The sequence below is a fragment of the Takifugu rubripes genome, chromosome 21, assembly GCF_901000725.2.
Source record: "Takifugu rubripes chromosome 21, fTakRub1.2, whole genome shotgun sequence".
In the NCBI taxonomy this organism is placed as follows: domain Eukaryota; kingdom Metazoa; phylum Chordata; class Actinopteri; order Tetraodontiformes; family Tetraodontidae; genus Takifugu; species Takifugu rubripes.
Window position 1 is genome coordinate 9,990,635 of NC_042305.1, and position 16,652 is coordinate 10,007,286.

Sequence of the window (16,652 nt, forward strand, 5' to 3'; positions counted from 1 at the left end):
CGAGATGAAGCAATGAGTCGCCTTGAGCCAACTGAGTTACAATGCATTTTATAATAAAAAAACAAGTAGACCTCATTATGATTAGCTAACATTTGTACATACTGACGTTTGGTTTCATAAATGTTGCAGTCATGCAGGCGTTAACTCCATAATTAGTAGGTACGAATTCAAACACATCCATAAAGAAAAGAACCTGAGAATCTGGTTTTATTTTGCCAATAGAAACTCTTCAAAGTGACCAGATGGAGTTTCCTGGTTAAGGGGAATGCCTTCTGGCGTTTTTCCAGAAAGTCTTTGATAACATTAAAACTCCACCCACTCGTGTCCAATGAATATTTTATTCAGGTTGAATAAGAGGATACGCATCTTTTCATGTAACAAAATGTTTTAGAAAATTGCATGGCAATTGCTTTTCTTTTCTTCCTGTTTTTGTTTTAAAGTGTTCTGAACAGTGTTCTCTAGTGTAATACACCCAGAATGATGTAAATTATGTTTTATTACTTGTCTAATTCATATTTCTATGATTTGGATGTTATAAGACCATGCTAACATTGGACCCTGGAGCGATAATAAAGATTAGTTCCAATGAGGAGACAGATATATTTAAATGTTGATGTAGACTAACAATAATGCACTGTATGTGACTGTCTTGTTTCATGTAAATTGCACACACACTCACTCTCTCTATGGATGTATACTGTACATGCATAGCAAAGTAACCATTTCGACCAAATATCTAGAAAATATTATTTCAATACTGCTGTTACAAATGAATCTACCAGTTTCAGGTCAATCAAATCAACACAACGTTAAAACCCTGGAAGGTCACATGTAACCACTGAGAAAAAAACGAGGTAAAGGTGAAGATTACGAAAGGTCGCTGTTACAAAAATTTTGTAACGTGCTTCCACCGTTCTGCTCAGACTGGATGTACGTCACAGTGCCGGCCGCCGCTGATTGGTTGAATCGCGGCCCCGGAGGCGGGGCATACCCTCAACGTCACGAGTGGATGTAGGCATGCGTGTTACCCAATGACGACTCCGTGGTCCAGGGACGGTTCCTCCATGGAAAGAAAGTGCGTCCGTAGCCGAGGGGTCAGTCGCGTGGAGGAGGAGAAGCAGCTCGTGTAGACACACGCCGGTTTGAAGACGGCTCTCCTCTCCGCCGCCGAGCTTCTCCCTGCGCGCGACGCATCACGAGCCACGGCGGCCAGCAGCCGAGGCACGCGACGTTAGCCGAAAACAGACGGCGGCTCCGTCTTTGTCTCGCAGCGCTCAGGTGAGCTCCTAACCTCAGCACACGCACACGTTTAGAAACCCCACTACACGCATTTCTGCCTCTCTCTCACGCACTCACGCACACGCGTGGACGTTGAGAAGATGTCGCCGTTACATCGCCGCCTGCGAGTAACGGTGAGAAAAGATCGACGTCTGAGATTAGCTAATACATTGGCAGCTTGGTTATGCTGTTTTAGGACCCCCGGCTAAAGAAAGCGTGTATTTACCCACCTTTTTACGTTGGGTAACGCGATAACTGCATGTTTGGTAATGTGGGTCATTGCGTCTGACTTCCTGTAGCTGAGCTCGTTATGAGAAGACTTTTTTATTAGAGCCTTGCACCTTGACAATGAATTTTTTTTATGCTAATTGGCGATAAGGCTGGAAATGACAATGGTTTAGGGATACTGTACAATGTCTTCGGAATCCGCGAAATATCTGCGTGGTCGGTCGCATATATTATCGGTTATCTTTGTGTTGTGGACGCCTGATCTCTCCCAAGGATTTAAAACAAGTGACGAATAGGCGAAAGCTAACAACAAGACAAAATGAATAATCCCGTGAGTTTGCCCCAGTGTGAATCAGGGAGGGAAGGAGGGAAATTTCCAGGCCAAGACTTAACTGGGACACCATTAGAACGTATTGGCTCTTCATAATAAAGTTGTCCTGGAAACCCAGTGAGTCAGGTGTCAATAGAAGTGCGTTTACACCTGTGTGTAATGCACGAGTCATTGACGAATAATCTTGACTAAATAGACAAATGACAGAAGACAGTGGAGATAAGAGAGACACAGAATTATGGTGGCTTTGGACAGTGTCCATTTGACTTGGACTCAGTGCAACCCCAGTCGTTAGTGATGTTTGATTTCACTACCAAATAGAAATATTCTATTTAAGAATGTTTATTGAGATCTAAATCGTGCAAGAACTATCAGTGGAAGCCCAAATCATGAACTCACTGAGGGCTCGATTCAGAATCGTACTCACATTCAGTGTTAAAAATTTGATCCAACTTTTGAGACGGCTCACATGGCAGCTGACTACAGTGTGTGGCTGGTGAGACAACAGATGGTCTCTAAGACCTGGATTACAGCATCCTTCTGCTCCAGTGGTGGATCCAACAAAACCTGCAGCTCTATTGAATTTAGGTGTGGGTGGGCCAGTCAGAGGCAAAAATGCTATTGTCATCCAGGAGCTGTGGAAACACTCCAGCCCCATAAGGGGGGTATTGACCTGCACTGTATGGACATATCTGGCCAGTATGTGGAGGTCCCCTTTAGCTATATGCTTCCACAGACCATCACAGATCGTGCTCCAGGATGGTGCAGGCAGCAGAGGAATCCTCATTCAGTGTGCATGACACACAAAAATAAATGATTGCTTTAGTCTGACTAAAAGTGAACTTTAAAAGGTTGTTTTCTGTAACATAGGCAGTTTTCTCTCAGAGATATTCTGGTCGGACGTTAATAGCACATCTTCTCTGTTGTATTTAAATTCAGTAATGAATGAATGAAAAATTGTAAAAACATGAAAACAACAACAAAATACTGCTTTAATTAAATGCAGAAGGGTGACTTGGTTCTTCCACCTAGCAGATTGATGTGGAGTTTATGATGTACTGCCTTCTCACAATCTTCGTTACGTGCAGGATCGCTCAGGCGGGGCTGCTTGTGGGCGCAGACAAATGGTGTCATGAAGCATGGGTGTGTGTTAATTTGGATACTAAAAAAACAGTTGAAAGTGTTCAAATTTCATAACTGGACATAAACTGGTTTTATTCAGATATACAGAAAGAAATTTAACAATATCAAAATAACAGTATCAAGCAAGGTGTGAACGTTAATTCAGGTTAGAGGCTGTTTTTTTTTCTGCCAGCAGAAATCTTGAAAAAGGATCCAGTGTTTAGAATCACTTTGTAGATTTTGCCATGGTCCCATGGGCTGGGTGAGTTGCCTGGACATGTCAAACTGAGCCCATTTCCTTCTGCATTGTTCTTGTGAAGGTGTTGTTCTTGATACTGCTGCCTGTTTCTGAATGAGCAACCATGAGAAAGTAAACGCTTCGCTGGTGTCCCCCTGAAGATTTGGGAGAGTCCCACATTAAAGGATTATTTTCTGTTTCATTTTTTAAGAGGGTGTAAGAGCCTTTTGACCATCAGCATAGCGTGTTAGACACAGAACACTGCCAGGACAGCATGAGCGAGAATGCTTCTTCACAGATTCTTGTCTGGCCTCCTGCTAGCCTGCAACGGGTGCCTGAGCAGGTACACCATCGTATGGAGGTATATTACAGAGATATTCTTTTAATGAAAACATATCTGTGTAACTGCCACAGCCCATTTTTATATAAATGTTGCCGTCATTCCCACCACTTTGGTTTCTTCTGCTGAGAAATGTGTTTGTGCAACACAGCTTGACAGGCATCCCGCAGGTAAAGCATAAATTACAAAAGAAAACAGGCCCTTTCTGTGGTTTTAGGCGCACCTAAATATTTTTAAAGACCCGTTTGGCTTGCAGCACTTGCAGCTAGGTTAGTGGTTCAAGCAGGCAGGGCTGCTGGATTATCATTTCGTTGCCCAGCCGGCCGGCCTTAAAGCCAATGGGCATTGATTTTTATGTCCTAACATCTTCCACAAGCAGCAGTCATGGCAAAATACACCTTCTGATCTGTTTCTTAATGATTAGCTTTAATTCAGCACTAATAACCCTTTTGGGAGTATTGGTCGGACAGCTGGAAGTACCGTAGTTTGGAGGTTTTCTCTTCCTCTCATAAAAATCGTCAGTCATTACGAACCACAAGTCAGGTCCATTCTTGAGGGATTGCTAGTGTCAGAAGGGAAAATCGCCTACATGCACCCATTGATGTCAAATGTCCATAAACCCACAAACCTACTTTGTTTAAATCACTGCTTCTGCTATTGTAGTTTCAGGGTAGAAATGATTAACCTAGTTTAACCTACATATTTCATGTGTTCAGCATTTGCTCATGATGCCATAATTGGCTGGAATACTTTGGAAAGTCTACAGTCAAGTTATGTTTTGAACTTTTCTCCTCATGCTTTGGGTTATGGATGAACCGACTCAAATAATGTTGTCAAAGATTATTTCCTCATCAATGCTGAAGCCGTAAATCTGGTTCTTAGAGTGGTGATTGCAATTAGACCCTGCAGTCTCATTTATAAGGGAATTTTGTTCTTTGTATATGGTTTTTTTTCTTTCATTTCACACCTGAATTCATGTTTAGACCTTTTTTTCCCCTTCAGACTCGCACATGCATACTTTCAATTTGAGGTATTTTTGTATGTCCCGTATTTGTTTTTTCCCTCAGCAGGTTTCTGTTCATGATTGTACAGAAGCAGTTTCACTTCCTAGGGTTGTGCGTCTTCTGGGATCTTGATGTTATTCACAAGCTGTATATCTTATACAAGACCTGTTCATCCTTTGTGATGAGTTATGACCTCTGTTTGCATGACATGCGTCTCAAATCGAGCTGGTCTCTTAAAGTGACTTTGTTTTATACTTCTTCTTTTTTTCGTAGCATGATACATTATTACCAAACACTTTTGCACAAAAACTGGTCCAAAAGAATTATACAGCTGTTGATTGCCAATGGAAAATTGGTCAGGAGCTGAATCGTGTGTTTATGTGTCCAAAACAAGGAAAAGTATGATGGCAACATCCACTGAAGTTAAGAGGAAATCCATTTTTAAATTGAAAGTGCTGGATACAGCCTCTCAAATACATTTAAGTTCTGTTTTTTTTGTCATAGAGGTGCTGAATGTATTTGTCGTTTTGGTTGTTTAGACATGAAGAGTTTGAAGGGTTCTGGGTAACGATCAAATAAAGGTGATTGACTTTAACTTGATCAGAACCTCTTCAATTTTGCTTTAGCTCACAGCAGCTGCCACCTGTTGTAAAGCCTTACATGTCTTTTATGTTCAATATTCCTTTTATTGCATTTGTCTTTTAAAGGCCAAATTGTAGCAGGAGAAACAAGAACAAACACATCAGTAACTCTAAACACTAACTTTATTATCTGGTTAATGCTGTCTGTCAAATTAACTTATGTCTCACCTCCCTTCTTTTCCTTAACCCTTTTGTCTGTCTGCCTTCTGTCCTCAGCTCTAATTTGCTTTCCTCCCTTCCTCTATCTTCTTCTGCTTCCTCCCCCCTCTCTTGCCCCTTCATACAGATGCTCCCAGCAGCCCAACTTGAGAGGAGTGGTGGGATGTGTCAACTAGGTATTATACCTATCCCGACATCTTTACACTGCAAGCAGGGAGAATGGCTGTGTGGGCAAAGTAGTTTGAGTAGTGATAACACCACATAGACTTTAGAGACAGTCTATATGTGTTTATGTTGCAAAACACTTTCCTGTCTTGATGCAAATAAAGAGGCTGCGGCCCCTCGCTACTCCACATTTTTGGACTGTATAACTACAGATCCACTACTTTGACATTTATGGAATGTGTAACACAATTAAGAACCTCAAGAGGTGCAAGAATTGTGTCTTGCCAAAGTAATGGTACATGGCCTGATACCTAAACTGGCATTGCATGCAAGGGAAGTATTAATCAGAGAAAGGGCAGGGAGGCTCATTGTAACTGGAGGAGCTGCAGAGCTTCTGCCCACAGGTGAGACAATCTGCCCACAGGTGAGACAATCTGCCCACAGGTGAGACAATCTGCCCACAGGTGAGACAATCTGCCCACAGGTGAGACCATCTGTCCACAGGTGAGACCATCTGTCCACAGGGCAACTACTATATTTGTTGATCACTCCACAGATCTTAATGTGGAGAGGTGCTCTGGTCAGGTGAGAAAACCCTGGAAGAAACCCAGTTAGAGCCTAAAGAAACAGCCAGAGCTACACTGGAACGAGTTAGAACGAAGCAGATTCATTATGTTAGACTGGCTCAGTCAAAGCTCAGACCTCCAGATTCTATTAAGAATCTCTGGCAAGACTTGACCTTCGCTGTTGACTGACACTGTCCAATCCGACTCCACTGCAGCTATTGCACCAAGAAGAACCAAGGCAGCCTCCAGATGTGCAAAGCTAATTGAGACACTTGGCCCTAAACACTTGCAGCTGTAATTGTAGCGAATTCAATAAAGCATTGACTCAGTCGGGCTGAACACACACATGCACGCCACTTTTCAGGTTCTCATTTGGGGGGAAAAAAAACAATTTTGAAGGCCGTCGGGTTTTTCTTCCAGCTCACAGCCCAGCATATAATTCCCCAATAAATGACATTACAGTTATGGTTAAGCTTATTGGCTTGTTTACTTCTGATCAATCTTCTAATCAGCCCAGATGATGATAACAACACCAATATAGATTCATTTTTAAACCGACTATGACAGAATAATCTTTATAGTTTAAACAGTCTATACTTAAACAAAATTATGAAACTGATTTTGCTTATGTATACTTTGTTACTATAATTGCAATCTAATGCTCATATTAACATCAACACACACACTCCAGCAACAGCTGAGCATTTCCTTCATTATTTCTTATTTATGGGGAAAATAATTTCTGTTGTGATGTCGGCAAGCTTTGTTGTGTTTTGTTTTGCAGAATGGTCCAAAATTGAAGCTCAAGAAAAAAAAGTGCAGACAAAAAGCATCAGTCTTGACAACTGACTAGTTTGAACCAATTAGGTTTCAGCAGTTTGGTAGAAACAGAATTATCGACCTCATGTCTGAGAAGGGTGGCGTTCTCTCAGCCTCTCTGATGCCTTAAATCTTGAAAAAGAATTTAGGACACGCCTCTAACATACAGACATGTTAATCTCTATTTATCTGTGTATTTTGTCCATGCAGGAGAGACGGTGCTGGATGACGTAATCGGACTGAAGAATTCGTCTACAGAGTTCACGGCAGAGCAAGACAAAACGGGGACGGGACACGTGGAAGTAGAGGAGGACGGGGACTTCGAGAACTCCGCGATGGGCGTTGGGAAGAATACCACCTCCAAGGTGCTTGAAACCAGCAGTGAGGCAGGAAAATATGAAGACGACGGCAAACATGGCGCTTGTTTTTACCCTATTCCGGTACGCGACTCTTTCTGTTGGTGAATTTGACAGCAGCACGCTCTCGGTCAGATGATTGAAATTTTGATACGCATCAGGATTCGCAACGCGCTCTTAAAAGGCGGCGTGAGCACGTTAACGACAAATATGAAGACATAATTCAAGTTAAACTTGAAATAATTGCCAATTCGCTCATTTTATAAAAATCATCTGAGTCTGGTGTCAACAGTGTCGGCGTTGGTTTAACTAAGTGCAACCGCACAAAGCATATTTCCATAAAAGGACCAGTACTTTCTCGATATGGCTTCCTCTTCCTGAGGTTTTTCATCAGGTTCTCCAGCAAATACTCTCTCTGCATCTGCCTGGATGTGGCCAAGCAACAGTGACTGTTGGGGGATGGGAAAAAAGGGTGTTTTAACACTGTTATCTATAGTAATCTATAGCAGCGCTTCTCAAATAGTGGGGCGCGCCCCCCCCAGGGGGGCGCGGTGCGATGCCAGGGGGGGCCCCCGGAGAACATGTTTTGTTTTTGTTTTTTTTTCCGTACTAGAATAAAGTGTAATTGCACATCCCGCGCACACACACCACAGAGCAAGAGATAGGAAGTGCAGTGAACAAACCATCAAGAGACAGCATGAAAAAAATACTTAACAGTGATGAAAAGAAAGGCGGAGAGAGACAGAGATAATGAGACATACGAAAGTCTCCCGATAGCTAAGACGAGGAAATATGACGAAGCATTTATAGCGCTTGGCTTCACTGCGACTACGGTGGGAGACGAGGAAAGACCGGTGTGTTTACTGTGTCTAAAAATGTTGGCAGGACAGCATGAAGCCAAATAAATGAAGGCGTCACTTAAAGACATTACACCCCAGTCACGCTGATAACCCTAACCCTGGTTAACCCTAACACTAACCCTAACCCCGGTTAACCCTAATCCTGGTTAACCCTAACCCTCACTTAAAGACATTACACCCCAGTCACGCTGATCAGCCGCTTGAGTTTTTTCGGCAAAAACGTGCCGAATATTGGCAACAATCATCCCGCTTTGGTCTATATTTCTTTCTTTTTTTGTTTTCTTTAATATTAATAAGGATACAATGTTATGCAGAGGTGTACTTATAACAATTTCATAGACACATTATACTAATTATAGTCACGGCCGGGGGGGCGCAAAATGTTTTCTTCTTCCTAGGGGGGGCGTAACAGAAAATAATTGAGAAGCACTGATCTATAGTAATCTATAATCTATATTGCAACTGCCCATTGGTCCTTCTCAGTGGGTTTATCTTCATAAAATAAAATTCCATTCTTTGTTTCCTTGCAGCTCAAGCGTCTCATCTTATGTTGAAACCTTGTTTGTGTCTCGACGGTGGATGATTTCACCCGGAGAATTACATTTCAAAATATTTAAAATCAAACTAACACGGACAAATTTGCAGCCGGAAAGGAAACGGGCTGGAATTGTGTGTGCTGATGTTTGTGTTGCATTGTGTGTCTGTAGGTGGTGATAAACGGTGTGGGGAGCGCCAGCGGAGACCAGGACACGGAGAACACCGAGCTGATGGCCATCTATACTAAAGAAAACCAAATCACAGAAAAGGTAATTTGCAGTCCGCGAAGAGCAGAACTGAAAGTCGTGTTTCATGTCTACAAAACGCTGACGTTGTGAGTCGTAAAACTGCTGTTATGTCTTTTTCCTGTAACAACTGTGTGACTTGTAACCTATGAAGTGATATAAATCCTAAAGACGTCGTTATTGTCACGTGTAAAAGAGTCCAATGTCGGAGACCTTGGACAGCAGAGACAGCGCGGACGCGAGGAGGGTGGATATGATCTACACCATCGAAGACACCCCGCCTTGGTACCTCTGCGTGTTTTTGGGTTTACAGGTAAACGCACAACCCTCTCTGTTGACCTTTGAGCATTTAATTGACCACATTTATCATTGCAATGGAACTGGACTGGAAGCGATTGATGCAGCAATCTGTGGCTTGTCCTTGCAGCACTACTTGACATGTTTTAGTGGAACTATCGCAGTGCCGTTCCTCCTTGCTGAGGCCATGTGTGTTGGCTTTGACCAGTGGGCCACCAGTCAGCTCATTGGGACCATCTTCTTCTGTGTGGGCATCACAACGCTGCTTCAGACCACACTGGGATGCAGGTAGGGCCATTTCCATCCTCTCCTTTCAGTCAGAAGGATTGTTGTCGGGTCGAGATCATTGGTCGGTCTTTAACAGGAATTATTTGAAATCAATAGCATGATGTAATAAGCAATTTAGTGGTCTAATTTATAAAGTTATTGAAATTCTAATTTTGTGTAGCCTTACTGGGAAATGATGATGTTGGAGAGAAGACATTACTGCCCAGCACTGCTCGTGACTCATGGATTTATTAGGGACTGTTTCTCTTATACAGTAGTGGTTTCACAGTTTTTCAAATCCTTCTCTTAATTGTTTTCTTCCAAACTCTCCACTTTTTGTTAAATCACCACTGAAGGGGCGTTGTGGCCATAAAGTTTCATTTCCACGTTCTAGTCACTTTGGAATCTTGCTGTGTCATCGTTCCCAGCAGGTTTATACCAGGGAGATGGAGGCACAAACACAAATAAAAAAGTTATTAATTATTGCTGTTATTGCTTAAAACCAGATCGTTAAATGTGAATTGATGTTTGTTTCTATTTAGGTTGCCACTGTTCCAAGCCAGCGCCTTTGCATTCCTGGCACCAGCGCGAGCCATACTGTCCTTAGAGAAATGGAATTGTAACAATACAGGTACTGACTGCACTATAAACTCACCGGCTACTGAGACTTGAGGCATTAAATGAAGTGGCATCCAATAAATGTAGCTTTTACTTTGATCCCAGCTTCAGAGCTAGTAGATAAGACTGCCCATTTATGATTTAATGGATCTCTATGTCTCCATGTTTTGTTTTCCCTTTACCAGAAGTTCCGGTATTTAACAGCACCCAGCTCTTCCACACAGAGCACATTTGGCAACCCAGGATACGAGAGGTAAGGTAAAGACGGGAGGAGGGAGAGAGTGGTTAACAACAGAGCTGTTCATGAGTCTGGATCACCAGCAAAAGAATCTTTGCCCCTAAACAAACAATAATGCTGTGAGCTTGACATGTAGTGAAGTAGGAGATTTTACTTAATGTCAAATATAGTAACTGATTCAAATAAGCATTAAAAAGGGCAAGCTAACTACATTAGCTTGAGAGCAACTGTTGACTCTTCTACAGAAAAAGATCAAATAAACATGAAAGAAAAGTGGATCCACAGCAAGGCTAAATAGATTACAACAATTATGGCAGACTTGTTAGACAACCACAAAGTGAAATATGGTTAGCTCAGTCATTGCCTATTTAAATGATTATTTATCTTGACCTTGTCACCCTTAAGAATGAAGAATTTTTTCCCCTTCATTTTAAATGTAGTCTGTTTACTTTTACTTTTTTTTTCTTCACTTTTTCTGCAAATACCTTATTTCATTCAGCAACATTTTTCTTCTCTTCACATTTCATTTGATCTCTCAGATCCAAGGAGCTATCATTGTGTCCTCCATGGTTGAGGTGTGCATCGGAGCCTTGGGTCTACCTGGCTTACTGTTGAAGTACATTGGACCTCTGACCATCACCCCCACTGTGGCACTTATTGGCCTGTCTGGTTTCCAGGCAGCAGGCGAGAGGGCCGGTAAACACTGGGGCATAGCAATGCTGTATGTACACACTATTACGCAAATACTGTGCATTTATGTAACACTAACGCTGCCAAATGGCCTAAATTTCACCTTTCCACTAACACAGTTGGAAGAGATTATGATAAAAGTGCATTTACCGTATGCTTAAACAAATAACTATATACAGATGAGGAATTTAAGGGAAACGAGATATAATATGGTTCCTCATTCCTCTCTTCTTCACCTGTAATCAGACACTCTGCTGGTTATAAAGGACTGATTCTCTTTTTATCTCTGTTTTTATCTCTGTTTTCTTTCTTTTGGTAATTTCCACACATACAGCCATACACAAAAGGTTTACCGAGTAGAACCAACGGTCTTGTGGGAGATAATCTGATTAAAAGCTGCAATCATGTGGCATATGCAAGTTCTCGCTGTCGTTGTTGTTATAAAGTGACCTCTCTCTTGAAGTGAGTGGATGTGTGGATGTAATTGACATCGATTTATTATTATGGGGCCATTAAAGTTGATGGATCACCTCTGGAGCCAGAAAAATATTGGTGTACCACACTTAAATACACTGTTGAATACAGCGTAATGAGATGTAATGTGCCTGTTTTGTCCAACAGGACTATCTTTTTGGTGCTGCTCTTCTCTCAGTATGCCAGGAATGTTCACTTCCCACTGCCAATCTACAAAGCCAAGAAAGGCTGGACTTCTTATAGACTGCAGGTCTTCAAAATGTTTCCTGTGAGTAAATGCCTTGTTCAAGATTCTATGTCTGATTTGTTGTAAATGTTGAGCTTTTTAATTTGATCCCCGATCACAGTGAAGTTTGAAATAATTCCGTAGATGGTCTTATTTTCCTGGAAAGTAGGGATGTTTGATGACATTTCCTGCTTTGTGCACAGTAAAGTGGCCTTCTCCTGACCTCTATTGGTCATGAGTTTAAAATGGTTTCCACTTTAAATCGGTCACTCTTGAAATGGGAGGAATTTCCAGAAGAATTTCAGGAAATTATCATCAGAACCCATAAAGTCCCCTTATAGGAACGTGTATTGTACTAAAAGAAGTTAAGTGCAGTGTTTCTTATCCCCCCACTTCATTTCTAATGTCTGTTTTCCTTCACACTCAGATTATCATGGCCATCCTGGTGTCGTGGCTCTTATGTTTCATTTTCACCGTGACTGATGTTTTCCCACCTGAACCTGACAAGTATGGCTTCTATGCACGCACAGACGCACGTCAAGGGATCCTCGCAGCAGCGCCCTGGTTTAAGATCCCATATCCTTGTAAGTCTTTTTATTTTTGTTTAAAAACCTGTTGGGGCTGAAGGAGAGTTCAGAATACACAAGAAGAAAGATAGACAGCAGCAGAAATGTCAACGATTACTCCGAACTCCAGTTTTTAAGCAGTTGTGCTTTTGGAATATTTTCATTTTATTTGCTGTAGAATGGCTTTATGTTCTTTTACTTTAACAGTTCAGTGGGGCGTTCCGACTGTAACCGCTGCCGGAGTGATCGGCATGATGAGTGCTGTGGTGGCCAGCATCATTGAATCAATTGGCGATTACTACGCCTGTGCACGTCTGTCATGTGCCCCTCCTCCCCCCATCCATGCCATCAACAGGTCTTCCATCGTTGTATTCTCTGGAATAATTCACCTTTATAAAGTGTAATGGGAGCCAGTTTGCATCTGGTTTTCTAAGTGGAGGCTTTGTTGGCTGTCTCTACAGAGGGATATTCGTAGAAGGGCTTTCCTGCGTACTGGATGGTCTTTTTGGGACTGGAAATGGATCCACCTCTTCTAGTCCAAATATAGGAGTGCTTGGAATCACAAAGGTAACACGTTGCTGGAATTCATTACCTGCATTTACTTATTTTCATTATTTAAATATGTAGGAGATGTGTTTTGGTTTTTTTTACACTTGTTTTACATATGAGACCTTTTTTTGTTTTTTTACCAAGCTTCTATTCCTGGTTACTGTTTTCCAGGTGGGAAGCAGACGTGTGATTCAGTATGGAGCTGCCATGATGCTGTTTCTGGGGCTTGTGGGGAAATTCAGTGCTCTTTTTGCATCTCTCCCTGATCCGGTCTTGGGAGCTTTGTTCTGCACCCTTTTTGGCATGATCACAGCGGTGGGACTGTCCAACCTGCAGTTTGTGGACCTCAACTCCTCCAGGAACCTCTTTGTTCTCGGTTTTTCCATCTTTTTTGGTCTAGTTCTGCCAAGCTACCTCAAACAGAACCCTCTAGTCACTGGTAAGTGGAATAAAGAGGAGCCACAAAACGACTGGGAGTTTCTTAAAATACATTCATACATAGAGTTCTCTTTTTCTTACTGTAAATTTTATCTCCACTATTTTAGGTAGAGGATTGAGATAGTCTGCTTTGACTAGGTTTTGACAAAAGTCCGTTTCTGGTTATATTTCACAGGTATAGTTGAGATTGACCAAGTGTTAAACGTCCTCCTCACCACCGCCATGTTTGTTGGTGGTTCTGTTGCTTTCATTTTGGACAATACTATCCCTGGTAAGGACATCAATGTCTCTCTCTCTCTTTCTTTTATATTTTTGAAAGCATTTTAGGTTATTATTTCTGTCTTTATTTGCTCCTCAGGTTCCCCAGAAGAGCGAGGTCTCAGAAAGCTGAAACGTGGTTCTGGTCTAAGTGCAGCAGAACTGGAAGGGATGCGAACTTATGATCTGCCGTTTGGAATGGACTTCCTCCGGAGACATCGTATCTTCAAATACATCCCCATCAGCCCCACCTTCAACGGTTACCAGTGGGGGTGGCTGCCAAAAAGCTGCAGGAACAGAGGGGGACCAGAGAATGTGCTGAAAGGAGAGGGAGGCACAGCGCCTGGGGAGAGCAGAGTATAGCAAAAGACTGGTGCTATGAAATGTTATGTGTAGATGGATTTGGAGGACAGGGAGGTGGTAGGAAGATCAAAGGAGGGAGAGTGAGAGGAACTGACATGAAGCAGGATTCGGGAGTGTGTGGAAGAAAATGCACCGTGCCACCTCCTCCCTACCTCCATCACTATGTTTTCTTTGATGTTTTTTTTTTTCTAATTTTACACTATGCTACTTTAAGCATGCGACTTGCAGCATGCAAAAAAGATGTCATCAGGGAGTTTAGGCTGTGTGTGTGTGTGTGTGTATGTATGTGTGCTTGCATTATGCAGGAAGAAAATGATTCCGAAAAGATAAATGCAGTGCAATCTATTTTGTTATCGCTGCAACTTTTTACTAAACAAGTTTATCCCCCTAAAGGAAATGTAGATTTTATCAGGCAGTTTGGGAGTTGCGCAAGTTTACTTCTGGGTCCACCCCTAAACAAATCATTTGGTAGCCTTTTCTCACACACACACACACACCACACACACACCACACACACACACACACACACACACACACACACAGTACAACCTAAATGTCCCTGAGGTGCGGATGCTTGTCATGAGATGGATGTTTGTCTGGTTTCCTTAGCCATGCAAATTGATTGTGAATTTGTTTTGCACTTACTGCCTCATGACTTTCAGACCAGAATGTTACCCAACTGTCCTGCTTCGACCTGTTTCGCTCCACATCTGTTCCGTTCATCTCACACAGAAGGACCTCACATCTCTCCTTTGCTTAACATAGCGCTAATATTCAGAAGATCTCTGAATCAGTGTTATGCAGTTACCACTAACAAGTCCTGCTGTGACCCTGATTTGCATGTTTCTGAATTGACAAAACTTTTAGGCGTTCAGGACAATAGCGAAAAACAACTGATAAACTACTAAATATCTCCTCTAGCCTAGTTTTTACCGCACCAAGATTGCCCTAAAACCTAACTTCTGTTAGTTTTAAATTTTGTTTTGTAAGTGTGTACCAAAAGTTTCTTTTGTAAGAGACTAGCAAAAATTGTTTTAGCCGATAATGGTATTCATTTATTTATTTCCTGGGATTTGTGTGATCGCTTACAGAAGATATACGTTTGTCTTGCACATTGTTAAAGTTTATGACCTGTAAAACTGGTGCAGAGCTGGTTGACGGACACCTCTCACTCTGCCAGTCTGAAGGAATGTTGGCACTTTAAAATAGTCATTTAGGGAAAGCAGCGGTTTCCTGAACTGATTTCTAATGCAAGATGTAAGCTGCTTTTATATCATTCCATTGATGTCATCTTATATATTTGAAGGGCAAACACTTTTTAAAGTGTTTTAATTGGACGTTTGACTTTAGATTGAGAGCCTTTTTATAACCACACGAACTGTTTGCACATGTTTAAGTGCCAATAATGTCGGGGTTGGCGTGAACATCGAAACTGAAACCCTAAAATGTCATTAGTTCTCATCAAGAAACGGTCAAGTCTGAGCATGTCTGATAATATAAAGTGACTATATTCTGTATATGACTATTTTGGACCTAAGGCTATTATTGAACGGCTAGCTAGATGTTAGCCACAATTTTACAATGACCGCTGTAACAACACACATACAGTCAGACAATTGTGGGTCCCTTATTGTAACACTGGCGGACGTTGTGAAATAGTCTCACACCTTAACTAACAATCGCTGGTTGGACAGAGCTGTTTGTGGAGGTGAAGCTATGCTACAACCGACGCAGAAGCTAAAGCTTACCTTCACTGATCATTAAGGTGTCGTTGGTCTGCCAGCCGATCCCAAGCATCATTACCTTGAGTACATCTTTCCCCCCCGTTATTTTGCGCACAACACATGCACATCGTCTTGACGTCACAATGTCTTGTACATGGGACCAGTACACCCTGCACACCTCTCCTCTGTTTCCCTTTACAACCCCCCACCCCCCCCCACCCATGGTGAACATACATTGTTGTCCCCTCCTGTTACATGTGGGGTTGACAATTCTTCCTGGTGATGATTCTGGATGTGGGAGAACTTTCCAGCTGGCCTCCTTATCCTGAACCTCTGCAACTGAGTGAATATGCCTTATTGTTTAAATATAGATGTATTCATGTTTACTGGCACTGTTTGATCATGCATTCTCTTATGTTTAAGGTCCTTTATAGATCGCTGTGGGTTTCTGTTACACCCTTAGCTCATTTACAGTGAAAGCAGTCTAGATAAATGTAGGCTTGTCTGTTTTATTGTCTGCTAAAGCAACAGGTGTACATGCAGAATTCTGTCCCTTTCAGTTATTTTGAAAGGGTGCTACCTGAATATATTTTTGTGTCGTTTTCTTTTTAATACAGTTTACATGTTTTTTTTGCAAGCAGATGTTTGTAATACACAAATCTGAGAAAGTGTTTTCTTTTCGTTGTACTTTTGATTTCAATGAAATTTGGGTTTGAAATTCTGTTTGCTTTATTTGCTAGGTATTTTCTTGGGCTTTTTTTTGCTATAACTCATTTCTGTCCCATAAACAGTTACGCATACATTAAAATAAAGTGAGAGAATTTTAAATATAAAGCAGAAATGTATATTTAATGGATTTTACTAAATTTTTCTGGAACTGAAATTCTGTAAAATAATTGTAGCAAGAAATTGTTTTATTCTTTGTTCCTGATATTTAAAAAGATGTTACAGAAGCAACAGTTATCTTGTCTTTTTTTGTCTGTTATCTTGACACGATCTGAGGACTCAGAAAACATCGATAAAACGCTTTTTGAGCAACTCTGTGGTTTGTTATC

At 41.7% G+C, this 16,652-nt stretch overlaps 1 protein-coding gene across 4 annotated transcripts; it reads left to right on the plus strand.

Annotated features, from left to right (window-relative positions):
- Positions 1-993: 993 nt before the first annotated feature.
- slc23a2 (solute carrier family 23 member 2) lies at positions 994-16,553 on the plus strand. Of its 4 annotated transcripts, none has more exons than XM_029829190.1 (16): positions 994-1,278; positions 5,469-5,517; positions 7,102-7,331; positions 8,815-8,913; positions 9,086-9,202; positions 9,317-9,474; positions 9,996-10,084; positions 10,257-10,324; positions 10,849-11,030; positions 11,621-11,741; positions 12,127-12,283; positions 12,473-12,620; positions 12,727-12,832; positions 12,986-13,253; positions 13,428-13,523; positions 13,611-16,553. In XM_029829190.1, exons 2-16 carry the CDS (start codon positions 5,469-5,471, stop codon positions 13,871-13,873), a joined length of 2,151 nt encoding a protein of 716 aa, XP_029685050.1. In that variant the 5' UTR covers positions 994-1,278; the 3' UTR covers positions 13,874-16,553. The 4 variants fall into 4 exon arrangements, with proteins under 4 accessions (XP_029685050.1, XP_003974648.1, XP_029685049.1 ...); XM_029829189.1 differs by lacking the exon at positions 994-1,278 and adding an exon at positions 1,365-1,412; XM_029829191.1 differs by lacking the exon at positions 994-1,278 and adding an exon at positions 1,365-1,412 and having other exon boundaries at positions 7,102-7,256.
- The last annotated feature ends 99 nt before the right edge of the window (positions 16,554-16,652 follow it).